General features: G+C 36.1%; 1 protein-coding gene across 1 annotated transcript in view; it reads right to left on the bottom strand.

Moving 5' to 3' along the window:
* CCDC73 (coiled-coil domain containing 73) overlaps positions 1-25,206 on the bottom strand; it is a 70,602-nt gene that overhangs the window by 24,337 nt on the left and 21,059 nt on the right. The window contains exons 3-10 of the mRNA XM_058806585.1: positions 22,708-22,854; positions 16,115-16,186; positions 12,700-12,771; positions 11,897-11,932; positions 10,089-10,163; positions 8,291-8,329; positions 2,967-3,102; positions 1,453-1,532 (exon numbers count right to left, since the gene is read on the bottom strand). Of these exons, the coding sequence (XP_058662568.1) occupies positions 1,453-1,532; positions 2,967-3,102; positions 8,291-8,329; positions 10,089-10,163; positions 11,897-11,932; positions 12,700-12,771; positions 16,115-16,186; positions 22,708-22,854 (657 nt within the window). The remainder of the gene's footprint in view (positions 1-1,452; positions 1,533-2,966; positions 3,103-8,290; positions 8,330-10,088; positions 10,164-11,896; positions 11,933-12,699; positions 12,772-16,114; positions 16,187-22,707; positions 22,855-25,206) is intronic.

The raw sequence follows: 25,206 nt of genomic DNA, 5'->3' as shown, positions 1-25,206 counted from the left end.
GCTGACAAAAAAATTAAGATTTTAGTACCATGGATAGTCATTCCCATTCCAGCACTGAGGCTACAGAGGAAAGAAGTTTAAACCCAGAAGTTGTCAGAGCTGTTAGAGGTCAGTCAAGTCTCCAAGGCAGATAAAACCAGCTTCAGAAGTTGTCCCAAATTGTGCTGTTGATATCATTACTTCTTTCAGCTATGTAGCAAGTGAAAACAGCCTGGTAATCCCTTTTCAAAATTCTTCTAAATATCCCAGTTCAGATTGCTCAGAAAAGAATGGTCAAATAGAATGTATTTATATGGGCTCAAGGGAGAGTGGAATTAATATTTTGTATTGAAAAAAACTAGATTTTATTATAAAAAAAAAGCCCAACTGAAAGCCACAAACCCTAAAAACTAAAACATTTCAAACTGCATTCTTAATGGGAATGTGAAGTTAGTGGATGCTATTTAACATTTATAGGTAAAAATAAACTAATCTCCAATTTAATGAAATTGCAAATCAATATAACACAAATATAAATGGTCATAGTCCCTTTTCCTCATGTACAAATTATCTTCTCCACTTGCCCTTTTTTGTTTTCAAAAACATTCACAAACTTGGCAGAGATTCCATGGTAATGCAAAGCAATCATCTGGAAACTGGGGATTAACATTAGGCCAAGTGGAGACACTCATGCTTTTGATCCCTACATAAAATCATTACAGAATCTAAAGGAGAAAACAAATTGAAAGGAGGAAAATAAAAAGACAAGGAGATATAAAGAAGAGATGTGGTGTGGAAAGATGCTGAGTTTACAGAACAATTCTGACTTTTGAATGCCCATTTGTTTTTCTCTTGTCAGCTCTTAAGAAACAGCTCAAAGGGGAAAGAATGTTACTTTTCCCAGTATTACCTGTGTTCAAGAGAGCAAATCAAAAATGTACTTGGAAAAGAGGAGTTTCTGACTATTGGCAGGAGAAAAGAGCTTAGTGACAACTTCCTTGTAAACTATAACCTGATGTCTCAGCAGCCTTGTCACAAAACTCTCCCATTTGAGGGATTCAGTTACACATTTTATCCTGTGTTCAAGCCACCATGGCAACTGCTCTTCATGTTGTACCTCTACTGAACTGAAAACACCACTGCTACCTTCCTCACAGATGGAAAAGGGATGGCAGCACAGCACAGGTAGAACACAGGTTATTAATAATTAGCAGGAAACAAGGAGGATGCTGTGGAGGTAATTAAAACCTCACAGGTTACAGAAAATTCTCAGAGCAGCTCCAGTTTTAACTGAGGTGTCTGTGGAAGCTAATTTAGCCATTAGTCATAGAATGAAAAACAGTTCTGCTGCTTGTCCACTACTTCTATTAATACATCAGCAGCTTTTGGAAGACCCAAAGAATCACAGAATATTCTGAGTTGGAAGGGACCCACAGGGATCATTCTCCATCCAGAAATGTGCACTGTACTTACTTCCTTCAGATTACTTATTTCAGTCTCTTGTCTTTTATTCACTGATGCTAGTTTCTTATTGTGCTGTATGGCTTCCTGCACTTTAAAAAAAAGTTAAAGCATGTTAACAAATAATTTCACATTTGAACAAGTATTTGATTTCTAACTTCAATATATGTGCACATAATACATTTTAAAAAACCTAAAACTGCAAATATGATTCAACTACTTTTTCTGTGTAGTTTGATACTATATTGGAGGATTATACCAGGTGGTACCTGTTGTCTGTACCTCAAACTATGAGTTAAGACTTTTCTGTATGTTGGCCTGCCTCTTTTAACTGTAAATTAATTTTTAGTATTCTATGATGCCATTTTAGTAGGACTTTTAATCTTGGTTTTATTTTTTTAAATATTTTCTTGTAATTTTCTGATGAGTTTAGTTACTTTCAGATTAACACAGAACATAATGGGGCACAGAACAAATTAATAACTGAGTTAACAGATATACAGAGTTATGTGCACATAGGCCATGGAAGACAGAAAAAAAGCAGAGGCTAGCAGAGAAAAAATTCTACAAATTACTTCTATTCCTGCTGAAAAGGGAGGGAATTTTCTCTCAAACTTTAAAAATGTGAAGATATCACTAGGAAATTGCTTGAAATTCCACAATGAAAAGCTGAAGATATTTACTTCCTGTACTTTTTCAGACAGCTCTATTCAATCTTTGTATTTTCATCCTGTCAGGTTCCCCTTTATCCTTTTCTGGTTTCTGATTTCTCTTTTTTCACCCCTAATCTTTCTTCTTTATTTTCCTCAATATTTTCTGTCACCACACTTGAACACAAGAACTGCAGACACCCAGAATGTCCTCTACTTTTCTGCTAGAGATGGTCCATGGGGAATGATGGACAAGAGCCTTACAGCACCATAAGCAATTTTGCAGTTTTGCATGAGAATATGTGCTTAAAAAAATTAAAATACTGATGAATGTAACAGCTATCTTCTGATACAACTTAGGAATACCCCCCAGAACAACAAGCAGGCCAAAATTAGTAAAACTCTCTTCCAGCAAAAGTCATGTGCTCACTCTCTGCTTTGAAGTACAATCAGCAGGACATTGGTTAGCCAATAATGTTCCAGATTTAAAATTTAAAGAACTGAACACAAGTAACTTGAGGTACTGAAATACCTCAAATATACATAGAATATGTTATCACTTTATTGAAACTAGATTTGAAAAAAAAAAAAAAAATGGTTTCAGGCAGAAACCTGAAAAATTTAGTGAGATTCAGTAATTGAAAAGGTTTTTTGGTGTTTTGGGGGTGTTTTTTTTGTTTGATAGTTCCTCAATATAATTCCCTGTGTGGTCACACTTACAACAGTGGATCAGCAAAGAGCACTGAGGAACCTCCCAAGATATTTGATGCTTGGCATAGAGTAGCTGCCATTTTTCTGAGTTTTCAGGTGTCTCCAACTCAGTGCTGTCAAAGCACAGCAAAAGCAAGTGCTGGAAGGTATTTAAGACATACATACCACTGTGCTCTAGCTTGCCATGAACACCTTTCACAAACCCAAAACGAGATGCAATAGTAGCATAACACCTCTCAACTTCATTCAGTTTCTTATGATGCTCCTCTTTTGCTGTTAAGTGCATCTGCAATTTTTGATCCTGTTAGGAACATAAATGAAGCACCCATTTAATGACAGTAAGTAGCTCTCCAGCTGCTTTTGAATATAACAGCATAAATGCAAAATCATTCCCAGAATCTTTCAGTTGTCTGTTTCATATCTAATGACCTTTCCCATCTTCACATAGCAGGAAGAGAGACAAAATCATCATGATAATCAAAGGATTTGAGCATCTGAGCTTTGAGTAGAGGCTGAGGGACGTGTGACAGCTCAGCCTGGAGAGGAGGTCATAAATGTGTATATTCCAGGGGAGGTGTGTGTGTGAAAGGAATAAAGAAACCACAGCCAGGCTCCTTTTAGTGACAGACTCCTTTTCACTGACACAAAGTGAAAGACAAGAAATTTCACTTACACTTGAGGGGAAAGACATTGTAAGGGTGGGCAAACATTGGAACAGATTGCACAGGCAGGCTACAGAACCTATCCAAGGAGGTACTAAAAATCAACAGCCATGGCTCTGTGACACTGGCTCCACTGACCCTGCTCTGAGCCACCCCAAGAGACTCCTGACAGCTTCACCCATTCCAGTCATGGCCTTGTAAAAAATGGCACAGCCAAGGGCAATTAGGAGAGAGTTTGTGCATTTGACACACCTAAATAAAAGAATTTCAACACACTTGCTAAAAATCACAAGTGCGTCAACTACTTCTAGAATAGAGGTGACTTGGATTTGGACTAGTGAGACTAATGCAGATTAACACCCCATGCTTCCCAGAAAAATATAAATAACCTTTCAGTGAGTAATTCTTATTTCCTCAGTGTCAACTAACTGTTCTAATATCATAAAATATGATGAAATCACTTTGTATAGTTGTAGGCAAAGTTTCTAATTACTTTTGTAAGCATCTAACACGTAATTTTACTTCTATTCACATGTTAGCCTAAGTAACACCACAAAGAAAACCATGTGGTAATTAAGTGCAATATATTTAATGAATTTTACCAATCTCTCTCATTTTGTGGAAACTGTTCAGCGACAATTTTTTTGTTATCCTTATAACAGTAAGATTTTGTGTTCTTCTTTATAGCGTATTTTTGTTAACAGTTTTATAGATACTATTTGGTGAATTTTGAAATTAGTTTTTCTGAAGAGAATGGGGTAAGTTAATTCCTCAGAAAGGATAACGATTTGTTTAGATACCTAATCTGTTTCTAATCTACAGAGCAACACAGCAATTAAAATGAACTGGGCCAAATTCATTCCTGTGTGTAAATTCAAGTTACACCAGGATGCATCTGGCCCAGACTGTTTGGCTTTGGCAAGGCTCCATTTCCACACAGTAACAAATGCAATACATGTCCAGGCATCAGAGGATAATAAAAGCTGATGGTAATCAAATGAAATGACCACCATAAGACTAGCAAAACAGGATATACAATACAAATTTCTCATGTTTTATAAGGTATGAAATTAAACACACTACAGCAAATGGAAAGCCATAATGGAAGCACTGGTAAAGAAACACCACCACTTACAGAAATCACTGCGAGGAATGTAGGTTGAAAATGTTCTTATACTTTCTGTTTTTCCTAATCATAAATTAACTGTTGAAGATCTGTGCTTAACTAATGCTAGGAGGGGAATTTTCTAACAAAAACATTAAAAGGAAAGATTTTCTTTGTTTTTCCTGGTAGTTCCCTCAGGTATATTTATTCTAAGAGATCGATGAACAGGGAGACAGCCCTAATTTGAGACTTCAACAGCTTGTGGCAAGACCTGATGGGTTTTGTAGTTTTTAATATGGATTTTTTCTTAGTGTTATCCCAATTCCTGTCTTTAGTCAGCAAGATAGTGATAGTCTCTCCTCTCTCAAAAAGTTGAAATATGCTTTGCTACTTCATGGGGCTGGTCTGCTCCATCTACAGGAGTTTTATTAAGAGCTTAAAACTTGCCTAAATAGAATTTTTGATGGCAGGCTGCTCTCCAGGCTTAATGCACAGAGAAATGAAAGCCTGAGTGTGTGATTTGTCTCCTCCCAGTGAAAAGGTTGTAAAACATTCTTCCATAGAAGCCAATCAAGAAACACCAGGAGACACTGCAGGATAGGGAGTGGATGACCCTGGAGCTGGAGTGAGACCCACAGAATCTTGGTTCTTCTTCCTTATGTCTGATACTGCAAGAACAGGAATTATTGCCCTGCCCTTCACCAGTAATAAAGATAAGCTGGGATGGGGAGTGGAATTGATTGTGGCCATATGGCTTGTTGAGGCACAATGATTTCTTGGTGGAACTAGACCCGAGAAATAGCTCAGGGTCAAGTGGGTGACTGGAGAAACACAAAGAGGGAATGGTTCATATCTCAAAGATATTCTAGAAATGGAGTCATGAGTCAGAGGTACTCAGTGAAGCAGAAGGTGGTAACTGGGAGGTCAAAGTGTCACAGCAACAAAGAAGATGTAATGGCATGGAGACCAAAGGCAAGATCACATGAAAATTATGCTAAGGGCTACCAACTGTAGCTCTTCAAAATGGGAATCTTTTTTCACAACAGTTCCTCCAGTTCTCACCGTTTTTCTACTTAAAAATAATTGGGTTGAATTTATACTGTATCACTGCCTCCTCACTGTGTTTCTAAACAACATAGTATGATTACAGGCAAACTCCTAAAATATGCAGAAAGGGAACAAAAACATCCTATCTTAGATTATTATGAACAAACCAACTTTTCTTTTGCAGTAATTCCTTTTTCATTCGACAACTATACCTGTATTAGAAAACTCAGTGGTGGCAGGGAAGTTCTCAGGAAATGCCTGTACTGTTGTTAAAATATCCCTGACACATTTTGGCCTGTGCCAGCAGTTCCTGGGCACAGTTCAGGTGGGAACACAGTTCCCTGTCTGCTGGGAACCATGTGGATTATCTGGATCTAAATTCCCTCTTTTTTGTGGTGGGGTTTAATCAACCTAGACCATCTGACTGCAGCTTCACTCATTGATTTCACAGACATTTAGTTTCCAATAAAAACAGTAAGAGAAGACAAGCACAGATGCCATGTGCAGAGAATCCTGCCATTCTCCAGTGTATGGTCTGTCAGGAAACCAACACCTGACCATTTTCCTCCAATTGCTTCCTAATTTCAGCAGCAGGAAAACAAATACAATACAGAGCTCACACTCAAGTGTATTCTATCAGCTGAATTGGCTTTGTAGTAATCCCTCCTGACTGCATAAGTGCTACTGTCCATTTGCAGGGAGGTGCAAAACAACTGCACTGCATGCAAGAATCAACACTTTAATTGGGGGGGGGGGGGGGGGAAGACAATCATAAAGACAAACAAATAATAAAACACAAAAAATTCTCTATACTGCCTTTCAGTACAAAACAAAACCTTCCACTATTTCAAAATTATAGCATATATGGTGAGAATTATATCAGCACTACAAGTTTTGCATAAACTTAACTGGACAGCATCCTAAAACATGGTGTTTATGTCAAGTATTGACATTGCATATACCATTCTAAAAGAACAGAATGAAAGGAACAAAACCAGAATAAACAGCTGCATCAGTAAGGCACACCCAGTCCCCAGCACACACAGAAGCTTCTTCACTGACTGGCAGGGTTTCTAAGGTTCTCAGATAGAAACTGAGCAGCACATCTCCTTACTCTCAAAATACACACCAGAGAATGAGCTAATCTGTCTTTAACAAAATTGAAATGGCTCTCAGATAAATGACTGATTCAGAATTTCACCCATTTGATTTTTAAACACTTTGCCATTGGTGATGACCAAGAGTCTACATGGGCACCTACTCCTTTGATCCCTTGAATGTGCCACTTATTTCAGTGCAACCACTCAGGGAGTAAAGCTGGTAGAATTTGGCCTGGTCTAAAACTGCATTTGCCCACTACTACAAAAGATTACAGGAAAAATTTCACTTTTGTTTACCTTGTGGAGTATTTTGTTTTCATGATTTCATATCAGAGCATTTTCCCTAAATAAGTCCCAACTGTACATGTTCTGTTTAGTGCTACATGCAATAGAGGATTTCCAGCATCCTGCCCCACTCAATGGCATTTTAGACTACCATACTCTGATTCAAAGCAAATGCTTTCAAAATATTCAAATGATCAATTAATGAAAAGTTTATGAATATAAAAAATATATTTCTTTAAGCAGCATAGATGCATTTCCAGCTTAAAGGTGTTGTCGTTTAAATATTCTCACTCAGATGGAAGACTGAGCTTGTAAGTTATGAAAGAAAGATAATATGTAAAATGACCTAAATGCAAGTCCAGTTATTCTGTATATTTTCAACACATTTTTAGATCAGCTGCATTTTAGGAATAAATACAAGTTAAAAGTGAAGTAAGACCAAACACATTTTATGTTGCCTTTGATCTTTAACTTGTAGCCTTATCTCCCAGGTCAGAGGGCACATTATTCAATTTCACCATATTTTGTGTTAAACCACTGTAGCGTTGAAGATGACTTTCAGTACAAATGTCATGGTACTTAAAGCTAAACTGGACTCTACTTTTTTGAGCTTCTTAATTAAAATCACAGTTTGTAATGGTCTGACAATATTATCTTTATTCTTTCCAGTTGAGCAGCAGCAGAATTTTCACAGCATTTATTCAATCAAGCCTAGCAATGTTTCTGTGGCTCACTCTTTCACTTCCTAAAACAGACAACAGGGTTCAGAGCCACTGTGCTGTCACTCTGGGTAAATTTATGCCCTGTGTCAAAGGGAGTGAGAGCTGCACTGGATGAAATCTAAACTGTTCAGGGAACCTGATGTTAAGAACTAATTCTGAGGAGTAAAAAAAGAGTGAGAAGAAAACCACCAGTTTTTCTTAAAAACAAAACCAAAACTTCTAGGAATTCTCTACTACTTTTTGATATGTAATGCCAGATCCTGTCAGAATAATAAAATTACATTATTTAAATGACAGTCTATTAAAAAATCTTTCATCTTTAAAAAGAAAAAATGGACCAATTCTACTTTAATTCAGTGAGGAAAAAATACCACATGCTGAACAGTAGCTATCACACTATAAAAATCTAAAACCATTGCATTTGTAAGATTTTCAGATTTGAAGCTGATACCTCTTTGTGTTACTTGTAATAATTATCATATTAAAGTCAGTTGGTAGTGGATTATACCCCAAGCATATATTTTCATTAAAGCTCTTCCTTTTTTTTGCATTTTCATTATTTTCTTACCATTTCATTCAGTTTCTTTTGTAAAGTGTATTTTGAAATCTGTAAAACAACAGAGAGTTATTCATTAAATGGTATTTACATTTTTTCTGACAAAAACCTGTATAATTAAGCATTGTTATACCAATGGCTTAATTGCATTTGTTATTAATCCATCCAATACAGTAATGGTGGTTTTGAATCACTGATGGCAAAATTTCATGTATTATTAGATTCACTTCACTTCATAATGTTACTTCAATATTTAAATTATGTAAAATCACTTTACACTGATTTGTTACTAGAGGAGTTTTGAAAAAGTGCATAAATCCTTGTGTTTTCTGACAGGCATCATGAAAACAACGTGCAAAGGGACCACAGTCTGTAAACTAGACCCTTAGAAATAAATAGAGAAGAAGATAAAGATAGAAATCAAAGTATTCCCTCAACTCCTACAGGAATAGAAGTGGGTTCCCTGTTGGAAAAAATAACAAAAATATCTTAGTAGGTATTCTAAATGGTAGCATATAAAGATATAACGTAACAATCTCACATGCTTTAATAATATAAGGCTGCCATTAGAAGATATCAACACTACTTAATACCCCACTGACAGAATACTTTGATTTGCATACAAAAAAACCCCAAAGTATTGTCAAAGAATCCAGAGTGTACAAATTTTATATAGAAGATATTATTTCTAGGAAAAAGCCTAGAGAATAATCATTTTAAGGCAGGGTTCTGACTCTACAGAGAAGAATACAGAACTGAATTAAAAATTGTATTAGGCTCATTTCCAAACAATCTCCCTGTGAGCACATTGTGACCTCCTGCTTCCTCAAGCCACAGCAGAATTTCCTAGATCTGAACTGTACTGTGGCACAGATGCTTGATCTGTGAACACTCAACATTTAAGATTTTTTTTTTTTTAATTTGTGGTTTGTCTTACAAAAGAAAGGCCAGTGGGATCTTTCATTACTCTTGCTGTCCACATATTATGTTCAGCAGACCATGCAGGGATGGATATTCTACATCATCTGTGCTATGCCAAGGTTTGAGCAAGGCAACAAAATCCTTACAGCTATTGCTCAGAAGGCCAGCCATGAGAATCAATTTCTTTTGCTCCTAAAATACATTCAGTGTTAAGTAAGAGACAAAAAACCCAGTCTGCTACCAAGTAAATGTATTCCATTATAAGAGAATGTTAATAGGAACCATCACAAGTTTCAAAATCATAGTAATAATACATTACAGCCATTTTGTTTTCAACATCAATTTTATTCCACTCAGTTGTGGGTAGAAAAATCATTAGTTCCTGGTAACACCTGAAATCTGGCAATGCATTACAATGCTACTGATCTATTTTCAATATATTTGCCTTGGTTTTAAGCCACGGATCAAGTGTAAGTACAGAAACCTCCCAGTGAAACAGAGGCAACCACTGAGCTCTGCAACAGGGAGGCCCAGGGTGAATACTTAGTTCTGTTTACCAGGGATTCCAGACAGGTGTGAAGCAACAAAACAAGAATGAAGGAAGAGGATGACTGTGGAAATTAAAAGAAAGCATATTTCACACACTGTTTGGACTTTTGAGTTGTCTTCTGGAGGAAAAGAACATCAGCTGGAAGGTTAACCTAAAGCAGTAGTGACACTGAAAACTAGAACAGAAACTCAGTGTTACAAAGTGAGGTGTCCTAGGAAGATTAAGCAATAAGGCCTTAAAGATCCTCTTTTTAAAACCAACAATTTTCTTACTAGTAAGAAACTAAAACCAAAACTCCTGCATTCAAAGAAATGCGATTTTACAAAGGCAAAACTTTACCTGTAAGGCTTTTAATGTTTCCTTCAGTCCATCAATTTCTTTTTCTTTTGTTTCTACAGCAAGTTGGTATTTTCCCTTTCAACAAAAGCTGTACTTCAGGATTTGGGCAGAGTAAATGCATTTACAATAAAAATTTATCAAAAAGAATGTTACAAAAATAAAGGGTAACTCCGCTACGACAGAACAATCCATTAATGAATAATTAAGCTAAATAATTTTAACATGCACACAAATATTGCTATGAAAAGAAAAGTGAAAACACAATAGAGTATTTTCACCACTTCTGACTCTATTTGTCAAGTCTTAAAACTGGCTGTTCTGGGAGAGAAAAGCCTGACAAAGGCAGAACTAATACGTTATTTAGAACAAAATAGTATATTTTAAAACAAAAAGTATCAGGTAAATCCATTTTTTTATCTGCAGGATCTTCATAGAAACAACCTGCTCATTTTTCTCAGTCCACAAAGAGTGAACTGTAAGCTGCTATTGCTAGTCACTAAATACATGCAAGTACATTATATATATACATACATATATATGCATATGTTTGTGTGTGAATACATACATAGACAAACATATAAAATTTGCACATGAGAAAGCCAAAGGACTTCAGTAGAATTAAATCTGGTAAAAATCACTGGCTGCAGCCAATCCAATGCAGACCAGAATCTAAATACCAGAGAATATGCCAGAAAACACAAATACATCCAATTGAACCACCCCTGCCTGTTCCAGTGATTCCCAATACAGTGCTGACTGTGCACTCCTCCAAAACCACCCTGATCACTCACAGTACATATCATCTAAATTGGTGCAAAAATTGGTTTCTCAACTCTGTCCTGAGCTTAACTGACTCTTTCAGTTACTTTGGTATAAAGTACTGAAAGTACTACTCAATTAAATGGAAATAGAAGTAAAAGTTAATCAGCATAAAATTTAATTCTGAACCTATCATTGAAAATAAAAATCAGAGAGGGATAAGTGGGTATGTGTGGACAAATGAATTGTCTTAATGAAAAAAAAACCCAAACTCCCAGTCAAGAAAATTACTCAACCAGAAAACATAAAATAAATAGCAATAAATAGCAATGCAGCAAATAATAAAGTTTTTTTTATATATACTTCCAAGCCATTTAACCAGTTTGCAAAATTCTATGTCAGTTCTTATGCCACATCCAGCATATTCATCTGCTCTAAACCGCTGGGAAATTTAAATGAACCAACAGAGGCAGACATCCACTGACTTCACTGTTTAAAACAGGTTCATTGTACACCAAATGTAAATCCTTCATTCCAAGGAGGAATTAGGCATTCAGCCTGGTATAAAAACTCACATAGCAAACAAAATCCATATAAATTCAGGCTAAAATTTCATCTTATTTCAGCTTAGGTCAAGTACTTTCGGAAACCTTTAGTTCAGCTAAATCAATAAAATCCCTGTTAAAATCTGACTCTCTAAGGCAGCTAAAAATGCTATTTTTCAGTACTCCTTGTAAAGGCCAATTATCCCAATTTACCCCAACCCTCTAGGATAAAGTAAATTTTGAATAAATGCAGTATGGAACTATCAAAGAACACTCTTTCCTCAACTGATTTTTAGCATAAGCAGTGACACTTCACGAGTCTATAAACAAAAAACCAGAAATACAAACGTTACAAAGACATTTTTTTTGCAAAGGCCATAGCAAAAAACATAATGTAATTGCAATATACTTAGTTTATACTTAGGAAATGTTTGGTATGTTTTATTTCATTGTCATTTGCTTATGCTCTTCTTTGGATAACAAACAACAAATAATTTAGAGTACCTTTTCTTCTTCCATGGCAAACATCCTTGCCTGTAACTTGGTTGTCAGTCACATAAAAAACCCAAAACAAAAAAATCAGAACAGCACATGGCAATAATTTTATTCATGCAATTCAACAAGACAATATAGTTATATTAACATACACAGTACAATCCCTGGGGTTTTCTATCTATAGGAACTGTAGAACTCTACAGCTCTACAAGAAGTCTGTGAATCTCAAATTATTTTTTCAAGGGAGAGACCTAATTGCTTGTCAGCTTCTTTTTTGTGTGACACAATTGTGATGCAGTATTAATGACAAATTCTTCATCACCATGGGCAACAGTTTCAGCTCCTATGAACATTCTGTGCAAGGTCTCTCAGCTCTTGTGTTTGCTCACTGTAATATGGAGAACAAAACACAAGAGTGAAACACGCTTTTAAATGTTGGGCAGGATAATTTGTGCGGCAGATCTTTTACCATGGTTTATGAATCTACCCTTGCAGAGGTCATGCTAAACTAGAGGGGAAAAACCAAACAAAGCAAAACAAACTAAGGAAAGTATTAGAAGAAGCATTATCTTCTCCAGGAGGTTTTTGAAATATAAAAATGAAAAATGCCAGGAGGAGGGGCATCTGGAAAGAACTACAAAAATACAAACATAATGGTGTGGCCAGAAGAAAGGAAATGAGCTCTGTCCTGACCTGTATAGTCTAACATTTTATACACAATAGAAAATTATTTTCATACTAACTGATAACTTGCTATGATGCCACTGTATTTTAAAATCCCACAGTCAAAGCCAAAGGCTGTATTTTGTTACCTGTTTTTTAAAAGCTGCCATAGCTTCTTTGTTTTGTTGTTGCAGGGTGTCAGTCTGATGCTGCAGAGTTTCCTGCTCATGCGAAATAACAACAGTGTAAGTAAAGTATTATCTCAGAGCAAATCATATATCAAGTATTTCAAGAAAAGGCTGACTTATTATGATATTTATTTAACAATAAATATGTAATATTTATTGTTAAATATTTCTAGAATGACACAACTGACTAAAAAAGCCTGAAGACTAAAAAAAAAAGCATTTTTTAAACTGGTAATCGTCTTTTTGGTAGCAGCTTCTCTTTCATTCTTTACAGGTAACAATTCTCCCCTCTGGAATACAGACCTTTTACTAGGACTTCTGTGAGCAACTCCTACCCATCCCATCAGTCTGCAGAAACAATCCACATCCACTACCAGCTCAGGACAGAACCTTGACACTGGTCCAGGTAGTTACAACAGAATTTTAATACCCATTAAAAATAGAATCCCATTGAAAATTAACTATCTGTTATTCTGTTCATAGTTAGATTTTAGTCATTTAACAAGCTACCTGAAAGAAGCCAGAAATAACTAAGTGTAAGGCAATAGTATGAGACTTCTATCACCCTACAGCCTGCCACTGCTCTCATATACAAAAACAAGAAAATGAGTGAAGATGTACTTTTTGGTATTATTATTTCATATTATAATCTCATAGGCTAACACTACACTCTACAAGATGGAAGTCTCCAACATCTTTAAGCATCATGCTTCTCTATAAGACACTTCACCTTTACCATGGAAGGTATGCATGCAAGATCAGGTTTCTTCAGTTCTAAAAACTGAAATATTAGGTAAAAATAGTTAAGTGGCTCTGTCCTTGAACAGCTATCTCAAAATATAGATGAGTGTTTAGCTTAGAAATATGAGTGTGTAGCAGGAAACACACTAATCCACTAATGACTGCACAATAATAAATATAAATTGAGACAATTAAAAAGAATGAATGGGAGAAAATAAATTGAAAATCTGTTTCACACACAAGGAGTCAAATTTCTTCTTCTGCCTTAATAAAAATTGAGTTTTTAAACATAAAGTCTCTTCCAAAATTGCTGTTTTCTCCAGCAAGCTGGTGTTGTTTTCATATTGTACAAGCAAGAGCTTGAACAGAAGAGCCTTTTGGTAGAGACAAGGATCCATGGAGATAAGGTGTTCCATATCCATTTACTTAACTCATCACGAGTAGAGGAAGTTTTGTTTTGTGCGCACCAAACAACGCACAGCACATAAATGAGGATTCAGAAGCACACAGAAGTCCTGAGGAGCGTTTTCCTGAGGTTGGCCCTGTGTCCAAGGACAGGTTCTCCAGGGAGTGACAGGCATGTGAAGCAGCAAGGCAGAAAAGTACTGCAGGCACAAAAAATCAGCTACTCCCACTGCAGTACTTCTGCTCACAACAGGAATACAATTTTATATCCACAGCACTGCCAAATTAAGATGGCACTACAAAATACAGGAATTCAAGGCAATATCATGGAATAAATTATGTAGGTATAAGTCTGGCTTCAGTAAGCAATCATCCTTTATATAACTTTATCATAGATGTAATGGAAAAAAACCCCAATTCTGAACTCTTTATAACATACTACTTTTTTGTACTGTATATTCAAGTGAGGTATTTTATTTTCAAAATGACAGAGTAGTGTCTACAAATATTCATTTTCTAACAAGCCTCACACACAGACTATCAGATAAAATGATTCTATTATCTCTGTCAGAAATTCAGGCTTGGAAGAAATTTTCCAGATATACCATGCATGTGTGATGCAGTAAGACTGAAGAAAAATGCAGAGTTTTTTTTTAAATATGAAAAAAATCAGCTTTGATATTTTAATATTATAATGGATGAGTATACCCACTAGACTGAAAGCAATATATCCTCCAGTTATTCTGTTTTCCCTGCTTGAGAATATTTCTTTCAAGAGCAGGCACAGTATATTTATAAAATGTAGATAAATTGTAATATTGTAATATGACTTAGCTGAAATAATGTCTTCATTTCAAACTAGTTAGGTAAATTTAAGGTAAAATAAAATGAATGACAGAAATGTTGACTGGAAGGGAAATCCATGAAGGAAATGGTAAAACAGAACCTTTGATAAACCAGAGGAAGATGTCTACTTATTGAACTACTGCTGTGCTCAGTATGGTTCTGCATTCAGAAACAATCAGGTCACAAATTCAATTTAAATGTCATACTAAGAATTTTCATCTTACTGGAGTCGCCAGGATTGGATATTCATATTAGCTCGTTCCTTTGAAGTTCCAGAAAATTTGCTCACATGAAGTTCCCAAAATCTACCACTCATTGATCAGCTTTGCCATGTGCCAATGTTAAGCACAAAGTACAGGAACAGAGTTCACCTCACTACCTGTAAGTCCCATCCTTTTATGAATGGTAAATTCAATTGCTGTTAAGGTCTTAGAATGGGTGGAAATCCTCCCTTTTGAACCCAGAATATTAAGCACTGCAAAGCTAGGTTAAGAAAAGCAAAGAAGGGTTACAAATTGAAAGCACTCTTGCTTTTACAAATAGAAAATGTTTCCTGTTTCTGTGTGCACATATATATCTTTCAAGAAAGAAAAGCACAGAGTTAGGATTATTAATTTAAGATGGTTAGGATGAACTCCAAGATGAAATAGCCTTCCTTTACAACTAAGATGTTAAATATCCCAAGATCAAGGATAGAGCTGAAATTATTGTTTTTTCTGGGGTTGTAAAATATACGGAGTGAAGCCTTTTATCTTGTGCCCTAGTGACAGGGGTCATGGGTTTGATTGTATTAAAGAAGGGAATGCATTTCCTAGCAAAGCATAACCTCAGGAGCCCTAACTCTGAGAAGAATGTCAGACTTATGTTGCTGAATACTTCATTCTCAACATTTAAAAGCTGACAGACTACCACTGAGTATGGATAACATACAAGTTCATGATCAAAAATAACTTTTTGGAAAAATCTCCACTTCCAAAAGATTGCAAGTGGAGCTGTTTGCTGCACTGATATTTGCGCTTGCCAAAGTCAAGCAGAATACAGAGAAGCTGCTACACATCTTCCCCCACACTGACGTGTCAGCATGCCTCAGATTAGCTAAACGTCTTCCTGCTTCAGTATTTCCATCTCTTTTGACTGAAGATTGGCAAGTCATGCCAAATATTATTATATTTTCTTGTTAAAAACATTGCTAAGCTGGGGACAATCCAAATCAAAATAAAAGCTACAGATGTTCATGACTAAGTAATAAGCTACTGGCTAGAACATTCTACTACTGAAATAAAAATAGTTCTAAAAAGAGGAATTGTAACAAATCACAATTTATATTAACACATTTAAATGAAATCTCAGCAGGTAAAACACTACAAGCACACAGGAAAGTTACCTTCTGCCATTCAAGCTCCTGTTTCTCTATAACAATTTTGTTTATTTGGTCTTCATAATTATTTTCTGTTTCCTAGTTAAAAACAAACATTTAAAAAAATGTCAAAACACTGAAATGAAGAGAAGTTCAGTAAGATGCAAAAGTGCTACAAGAATCCTTTGTCGTCAATGATACAGATAATCATACTTAATTACTCAGAATCTTTGGGGCAACTTAAATATTCAGCTCAAAGCATCTGAATCTTTATTCTTTGTGACATCTCCTAGGACAACTGAAAAGTTTTTGTCAGTGGTTACTTCTGTTATTATGGAAAAAGAGAAATATTTATCATTATCTTCTGTGCCAAGAAGCCTTCTGTCCTACCAAAAGAAACTGAAACAGTCATCAACACATATTTCTGAAAAGATGAGCTACCAGAGAATCTGAGAAGACCATTACTAAAGTCCAGAGTTTCCCCCATGATCCACAGGGAGTGTTACAGATCTGTTCTTGCAGAAGCACTTTGTCAAGAACCAAACTATTACTTTTGATAACAAATGAGAGTTATCTTCTGATAATCACAGTTGCTAAATAAGTATGTAAATTTTCCCGAAACACTCTGGTATTCAAGTTAATTTTTCCCTTTGGAGTCCAATTTTTATGAGCACTGGCCTTCCTTCACAAATCCAGTACTCAAAATAAGGAAGAACAAAAGGTTTCCTTATGAGGAGTCACGACTTCCCGCAAGAACAATATTCAGGTTTTTGACGTATGTCATAAGCAACTCAGCACTGTCCTGTTTTCTGCACACAGTCAAAATAATGAATATCCTCCAAGGACCTGGAGAGCTGCCCTAATGTGCCACTGAACTTCCAAAGGCTGCTTTCCTGCCTTTGCTCCGCACACTGATGGCCAGCTTGGAAAAGCCACCACTTTAAGGTAAGCCTGACTTCTCTTTGATGAATCCTTGAACTAATAACATTTACTGAGGGCCAGCAAGGGCCAAGCTCACTGTATGAGGGTAAAGGAATAATCAGAATACTTGAACTGTGCATTTTGATATATTATGTGCAAATTTTATGCTGTTTTAAAGTTCACCTTCACTATAGTTTAAATCTCACCATCTTAATTGTTGGAAAAATTTAAGTACTCTTGAAGTAACTCACACCTCAAAAATTGGTTAGAACCTTACAAAACAGTCACAAGTTGGGGAAAAAAAGGCCATGGATCTCTCTTTAATAAAAAATAAAAGAAGACCTCAAAAGGTTCATTCTCTTAATACTGGGGTTTAAGTACAATTCTACTGAATTGCAATACCATCAACGACTATTATTTGCCATAAGACCAAAAAGATCCCACCTCTGGATGAAGCAGCACCTTTCCTGACACACTGAAAGGACAAATGGAGGCTCTTTCTCCTTCCCAAGTGAAGAAGATTACACAAAATTTTTTGGCTATAAAATATACTACAATTTTTCTGAAGCCCAATATGAGTAAGGGTTCCAAGTTTCTGATTCAAGGATATTTACAACACTTCAACAATTGATGCAAGACAGTTTTGAAGATTTTGCAAGCCTTTTTTACTCAGTATAATATTTGATTCATAGTCTCACTACTTATCAACAAAATCAAAAGAGCAAAATATGTCCCAAGTGATTCAAAATAGTTTTTTGACATTGACATCTTTTATAGTGTTTTAGGGTCAAAACTGACTGTCTTGATTAGCAGACAGTTTTCAAGCACGTGTGTGGAGAAGCACACTTCTTTCCACAGGAGCCTGCTCCCAAGCATTTCAAGATTCTTTCAGAGATTCTAAATATATGCCTCAGCTGTCATGTGAATTTTACATATAAAATACTGAATAGGCATTAAAACTGAAATTTGCTCACAGAGAACCAGAGAAAAGTCCTTAAGCTTTCACTTCTCTGGTATATACTGGTAGAATACAGATGGAGAAGAGACCTAAAGATTTCATATGACTTATGGTAAAAAAAAAAAAAAAAGAGAGAACTTAAAATATTATCAGTGATTTCCAGTTCTGCTTTAATAAATAGTGCTGCATAGTTGCAATGTTGTTTTTTTTTTCTGGTACTATTCTATAAGTATTCAAGGAAAATGTATTCCCTAATTTCCCTTGAGTGACAAAACCAAATGAGAAGCTTTTAAAAAGTGTGATCCTCAATCCTTTCTGTTATTAAGCAATACTAATTAACACATACTATTAAAATTATATATTATTAGCAAAAGTCTTTCTCAAAATGGTAAGAAAATGGCCTTAAATTCCATTTTAAGTGAGGCCTTTTGCTGTGAACACTTAAGAGGATAAGAAGCAAAGTTCTAAGTGAACAACACTCCTCCAACTTACTCCAAAATTATAAAGGTGTATCTGGAAGCTATCAAAAATGTGCATGTATGTAACTATGGCTGAGAAAATAAACACCATAAATACTTAAACTGAGAATGACAATTACATTATAAAAATGTTCTGATGTGAAATCGCCAACAGTTATAAACCTTATCCATCATTTTTACATCTTCCAAAGGACATTTATAATTTACCCATTTTGAAATGAAAGCTTCTAAAACTTGTGTGAAGCACTTTTTTCTTTTTTTTTAGAAGTTCTATCAGCTGTTTAATAAAACAAAAATGTTTTTGTTATACTTAGGAGAACAATATTGTATATAACTCTGAGGAGGGATCAAAAACCCACCAAACCTTAAAAGTGTTCATTTTTTATTTGATGCCTTAGGACTACATGGATTTAAGTGTTTTTATAAAAAAAGACTACCATAACAATAAAAGAGGAGTAATTTGATGGTTTATTTACTCGTTATAACCTTTAGAAAGTGTCAAGCCTTCTTTAAAGTGTTTGCTTCAGGCTGTAGTTTTACAAGATGGGCTGTGGATTGGTCAAGCCCCCTCGATTCTTGACCCTGAACAGATTTAGGAACAGAGTACAGCCAGCTCATGTCCAAGCAGCCAAAACTGCTGCTAGGTACTTTTATTATCTTTCTTAAACTTACACTCTCCCTCCTACAAAACTGCACATCCAGTTTTCATGCAGGTCAAACAGTACTCACAGACACTACAATTTCTGATTCTTTCATACTACAATTAGAAATTCCTTCATGAATGAAGCAGACCAGTACAATTTTTTGTAGATCTCGTGGATATTGTTCTTAAGCTTTGTTTCCAGGACAAATGTTAATAGGAGAGGAGATTTTTATAGAAGCATTATTCTACCTTTAGTTTCTGATAAAACATTGTTGGATTTTCATAGTTATGAAAAATAATAGCAACCTATATAGATTCCTATTTGGAATCTATTCTCAAAAACTTTCCATTTTCACATGCAGAGACAAAAATTTGTACCAACCACTATTTCCCCTTTGTAAATTTCATTGGTCTGCCCTTGACTCCACTGCATAGTTAAAATTACTCTATATTTAATCTCTTCTATCAAAATATATTCCTGGAAAGGTCTGCATTGATACTTAGAACACTCTCCAACTGCAAGCAATCAGCTCCTAATCAAAAGCCACATTATTCACAGAGAAATTGTGATCTAACATACTGCTTGCTGACTCAAACAACAATACCAAGGATGTCACAGTCATGAGATCTGAAATTCAGTGCTGTTTATTCTCTTAAACCCACATACTTACTTTTTTTCCCAATACCCAGCTGTCCTTGTGTCTGTCATTTTACTAAAAAAATTCCCTAACTTACACTTAGGTATGAAATCCAGTGAAAAGGCTGTTAGGAAGAAAAGGCACTCGGGTGACTCCAGAGCAAGACTGACAGACATGGAAGTAACTGAAGGGATATCCAGCACAGAAGGATCAGTGGTCAGTGCTGGATGAGTGGGAAAGCAAACTGGAAAAAACAGAAGACACTCCAACTATTGGGTTGTGAAGTAATCCCTGTGGGGCAGGAGAAATACAATTTTTTGTGGCTTTTAATTACTTGCATATTCATATTATGTCAATTCCTATGGAGAACAAAGACCCTGTGAACAGCCAAAAGAACTGCATCAAGTATAATCATTCAAGCAATTAATCTTTAGGAACAAACTTGCACAGCTATCAAGGATTGGGATTTCCTCTGGAAGATGGAACAGATGAACAGTCCCTTACTCTGAGCAACTCTTCTGAACTATTTTTGAGAGTTTGCCTACAATATCATGACATTGAGTAAGGATTGCAACAAATCTCTCAAAATATTTCCGTATTTAACAGTTTGCTTTTTATTAGCTTCACACAGATAATTTCATCCACAAATTTATTAATCTGAATTTGTACTGCATCTTAACCAAGCATTCCAGGCACTTTAATAAACTCAAAATACACAACAGGTCCTGTCCCAAAGAGTCTCCTGTTGAAGTGACAAGCAAGACCAAGAATAGGAAGAAAACCAGAAGCAAATAGATGTAAAATAATCTCATCTGAGGCCAAGCCAGAGATCAAAGACAAAGCTGAGAGTAAAATCCGTGGCACTGGCTCTAGTGCCTCCCTCAGGTTATCAGTCTACTGAACCTCACAAGCAACCTGGGAAGGAAGTGGAAGAAATAGTAAGAAACCTGCAGAATTTTCACTTTTACTCCACTTTCTGATGGAGCAGATGACACAGATTTTGTGTTTCATTCATGACCATGGAAAAATTAGCATGTTAGTGCAAGACAAGCACTGTAATTCTCTAAGTCATCCCTGTATTTTGGTTTATGCACTACCTTTCTCTCAGGGCTGATTAAAAATTTACAAAATAGGCTCATGCTTGAGCTTGCAAGAAATTCGTAGCTAAAATGGGGATAGGGTTTGCTAGGGGTATTTTAAAGCGAAAACATCCATAGAAAATTCTACTTGAAAAGATAAAAATGAATGCCACGAGGCATAAGCCACATTACTCAATAACTCTTGCTTCTTCAGACTACCTATGTTTTATATTCCAAGCTTCAAACATACTAAGCAAGGAGCCCTGAACTATCAAAACCAATCAAAAATGCATTCAAGGACACTCCCAGATTTCAATCTGGCTGTCTGTAAAATGCTTACTTTTTTACCTAAATTTCTAAATAAACACGTAAATATATACATATGTATGTATTTTTTAGGGTAAAGGAAAGCACAGCTACTTTAGAAACTTAGGACCATGTCTTAACTATGAAATTGGCTCTTAGCATTTGCATCAATTTTGAAACTAAAAACAATTTCAAGGCAAAAAATTACTCACCCTTCTGAGACAACTTTTACAAAATCACAGCCACAAACTCTCGTAGTATAGCAGACACAAAGCAAGCATAAAAACCCAAAGGAAAATGCCAAATTACGAAATCCCATGGCACTCCATGAACACTTTAGGCTCTGACCATGTGCATTAAAAGTGCAACATTGAGTTAACCATGTAAATTCAGCTAAGCAGTCTTATAAGCAAAAGATACTCTGATCGTTATATAATAATAATAATAATAATAATAATAATAATAATAATAATAATAATAATAATAACTATTAGATATAATAATATGTCTAATAATAAAGTTAAACTATTCAGTCTTTACTTTTAATACTAAAATAGTTTGACTAGACTAAACACGACCATTGTAACACAGGTCTGGGATCACACCATGGGGGCTTTAACAGTACTACACCAATAAAGAACCTTCATGCAGCCCTTCTCTCTTTCTTTTTTTTTTTCCTTTTTAATGGCAGTCATTCTTTTGTTTATGGCTTTTAAAGAGAGGATTATAGCATTTCACTTAGATGAAAATAAGCATAAATCAAGCATGTCATTAATACTAATATTTTAAAACTAATAATACACATCTTTTGAGCAGGTCAAATGCATCAGATGAAGAAAAAATACACTTTAGGTCTTTCAATACACATAACAGTTTAGAAACCCTAAGGGGAGAAATAGACAGAAATGTTTACATGCACACAACTGAAAAAGTAACCACAGAAAAATACAAGTGACAAATTAACTACAAGAAAAAACAGCTGCCTTTACCAGCACAGAAGCAATTTTACCTTGGTACTACTACAAGATAATTTCAAACACAAAACACCCCCACCCCTACTACCCAATACACTATTTATTGTAGGGGTCTAGCTCCATGGACTTAGCAATGTAAAAGTGGTGAAATACTCTGGTTTTAATCTAGCTCTTTGCTCACAAAATACACAAGCAAAGAACCAAAATCACTAATTTTCTGGCAAATGGCAAATCAATTATGAAACGAGAAAGACTTGGGGACTTGGAAAACACTTGGATTCCTTCTTTTCATTTTGTATCAAAGACTGCTCTTAAAGAGAAGAATTATAATGAAAGACAGTAATTTAATGTAGCTTTTCTCAATAGCCTGATTATCAACTCTAGCAACTTCTTATGTTGTTACAGAAAAACCAAATTCATTCCCATCCAAACCTGTTACCTTTGTGCTGTCTACAGGAAAGTCTGTAATACACCCAATACATTTTTACACAAAACCCTGGCTGCTGAATCACTTAAAATACAGCATGAGGTCTAGCCACACTCATGCAGGATTTTCTAGGATTACCTACAGAGAGACAGAAATAAGGCAAAGAAAGACCAAAGCAAATATAAACAAATTTACCCTTCTGATACGCAGCTCTTCTATTGCCTCCAATAAACTCGTTTTAAAGTCTAACAGTCGAATGGAAAGCAAAGTCTCTGATGGACTTGGAAGAGCAGATTCAAGTGCCTGTGTTTTAAAGTCTTCATCCATTCTTTGAGCTCCTTTCTGCAAAATAAAGACAGGCATTTCCTCTCCAGTTTGTCTGTAAGAGAATACTCAAACTGCAAAACTTTCAAATATGGAGGCAGAATCTTTTTGCAATGAGTAAAACTACTACTTATAGATACTATGTAATTAACAATATTTTTATTTTAAAGTAATGTGTACTACTGTAGAAACAAAGCAAACATTTATCAGTAATTCACAATATTCCTTTGCTTCTCCTCTCTGTATCTTGGCTTGGTTTAAGTTTTAAGCAAAAACTTTGATGAGCAGACAGAAGCAGTAGAGTTTTTTCCCCAGAGTTACTGCCCTGCACTGACATGAAGGTGCTGCAACACACATCATGCCATGAAAAAGTTGCTGCCTACATTTAGGCAGGCCCAATTTTAAAAGAGATCTTTGGTCTGAAATCAGGGACCTAAGGTAATGCTTGCAGTCTCTGCATCTGAATTTTATCAGGGTGTCTTTCTCATTCTCTTCCTACAAATCCTATATCAAAATGTTGTACTCTGAGCCAGCTGCATCAACTGCTGTCAAGCAAGGAATTACACAAACAGGAGCCCCAGGTGGCTCTGCAAAGACAAAGCAAGTTTGTTAGAGACACCAGAGGTGACCACAACACTCAGCACTTTATTCACAAAAATGTAACAACCACAGGTATTTCCCCTGTTTTTCCCAGATGATATTTTTTAATCCTTGAGACTGAATTGTCAGCAGTGCACTGGAAGACCCGATGCTATCCCTGCCAGACACACCCCCTTGTGTTTCTGCACCAAGAATTACGGAGGCAGGGGCAGAGCACAGGAGTTATGGCTGACCTGGCTGCTGCCACAGAGCCCTTAGGAAGGAATTCCTGCAGGAAGAGCAGAGACCTGGTCTGTATCATGGGGCCATAACAACTACAAATCAGGGCTCACCACTTTTTCTTCTGTTGTCTAAATAAAACTCTAACATAGATCACATTTAAGCTGCTTGGTCATGGATAATAGATTGACTCCTTGTTTAGCTGCCCCACCACAAAAGTTATTCTGTTAGTAAAGCAATGGTTTTGCTAAAACCAAAACAATCAGGTTCATTTTTGTCTTTCATTTTAAAACATATGACTAATACTGAGCTGTTCAATATGAAGTATATAAATTCTTTTGTCAGCGTCAAAATGTGTATGTTTGAAGGACTTCTGAAGAGGCAGCAAATAAAGCCTGAATAGGAAACATGCACAAACATGTAGCACTTCAGGCAACAAATCTGTTGTGTCAATGTGCCACCATGAATCGGGCATTGTGCAGGCAATCTGCAGACGATGTACACTGAGGCTGTTTGGAGTTTTTTAAAAGCAATACATTAGGATAAAAAAAACCTACTATTTCTACTTTAGCCTAAGAACTTAGAATAAAATAAGTCCAACTCTTCCAAAAGCACATTAAAAAAATTTGTTTCTTTCACTCAAGTTTTCAAAATTTTTTCTTACTGACAAAATGTTTTCTTACTGATACATGCTGTACCACTACATGAAGAACTACCACAAACGTCTGATATCAAGTACTGGGAGATGATCATAACTACAAATCTAAAAATGCCAATATTATGCACAATAAACTAAGCACAGAGCCATTTGATTTCACTGTTCATCATGCTAAGGGTAAGATTTTTACAAACAAATGTTAAAACATGGCACATGGTCTAATCATATTGCTGTCAGCTAATGTTCCAGGCTTGGAGTTGGTGAAATCCTACAGTGATGAACTGTTACAAGACTGTGCTGTTATCAAATGAAGAAGCGGGTAGCCTGTGTTAATGAGAGAAAAAATAAGGGATAAACTTGATTTAGAAAAAGGATTCACCCTACAAGGACAGGAGTAGCTGAAGAAGTGCACTTCAGTTACGAAATTATTCTTATTTAGGCCAACCAGCAGAAGAGTGTACATTAACTGATACACATGGGGCTGGTGCTTTTCCTTCCCGTCACAGAAGCACTCTGAGAATTATTTTCCCAAGGGGATACTTTCAAACCAATGCTATACTCCAAGGAGCAGCAGCAAAGGGGCCTCAGGCTTGCAGGGCTTTCTCTCAGCTCAGTGATCTCAGCAGGAGCACTTGACAAACAAGACTTTCCCTCCCTAACGCGGTGAGAGGGGATAAACGCCGTGCGAGCGAAGCTCATTGAGTCCTCAGCCAGCCCTGCACGGTGACAGCGCTGTTTTCTCACGGGCAATTTGCACTCAGGCTGCTCTGCCAGGACCGCCACAAACGCTCCCCAGCCTGCTGCGGGAACCTGCGAGGTGCAGGGGCTCACACACACCCTCTGCCCTGAGAAACCTGCGAGGTGCAGGGGCTCACACACACCCCTCTGCCCTC

Source organism: Ammospiza caudacuta, chromosome 6, assembly GCF_027887145.1.
Source record: "Ammospiza caudacuta isolate bAmmCau1 chromosome 6, bAmmCau1.pri, whole genome shotgun sequence".
Classification (NCBI taxonomy): Eukaryota; Metazoa; Chordata; class Aves; order Passeriformes; family Passerellidae; genus Ammospiza; species Ammospiza caudacuta.
The sequence above is the reverse complement of the archived record's forward strand: the minus strand, read 5'-3'. Positions and strand labels throughout refer to the sequence as shown.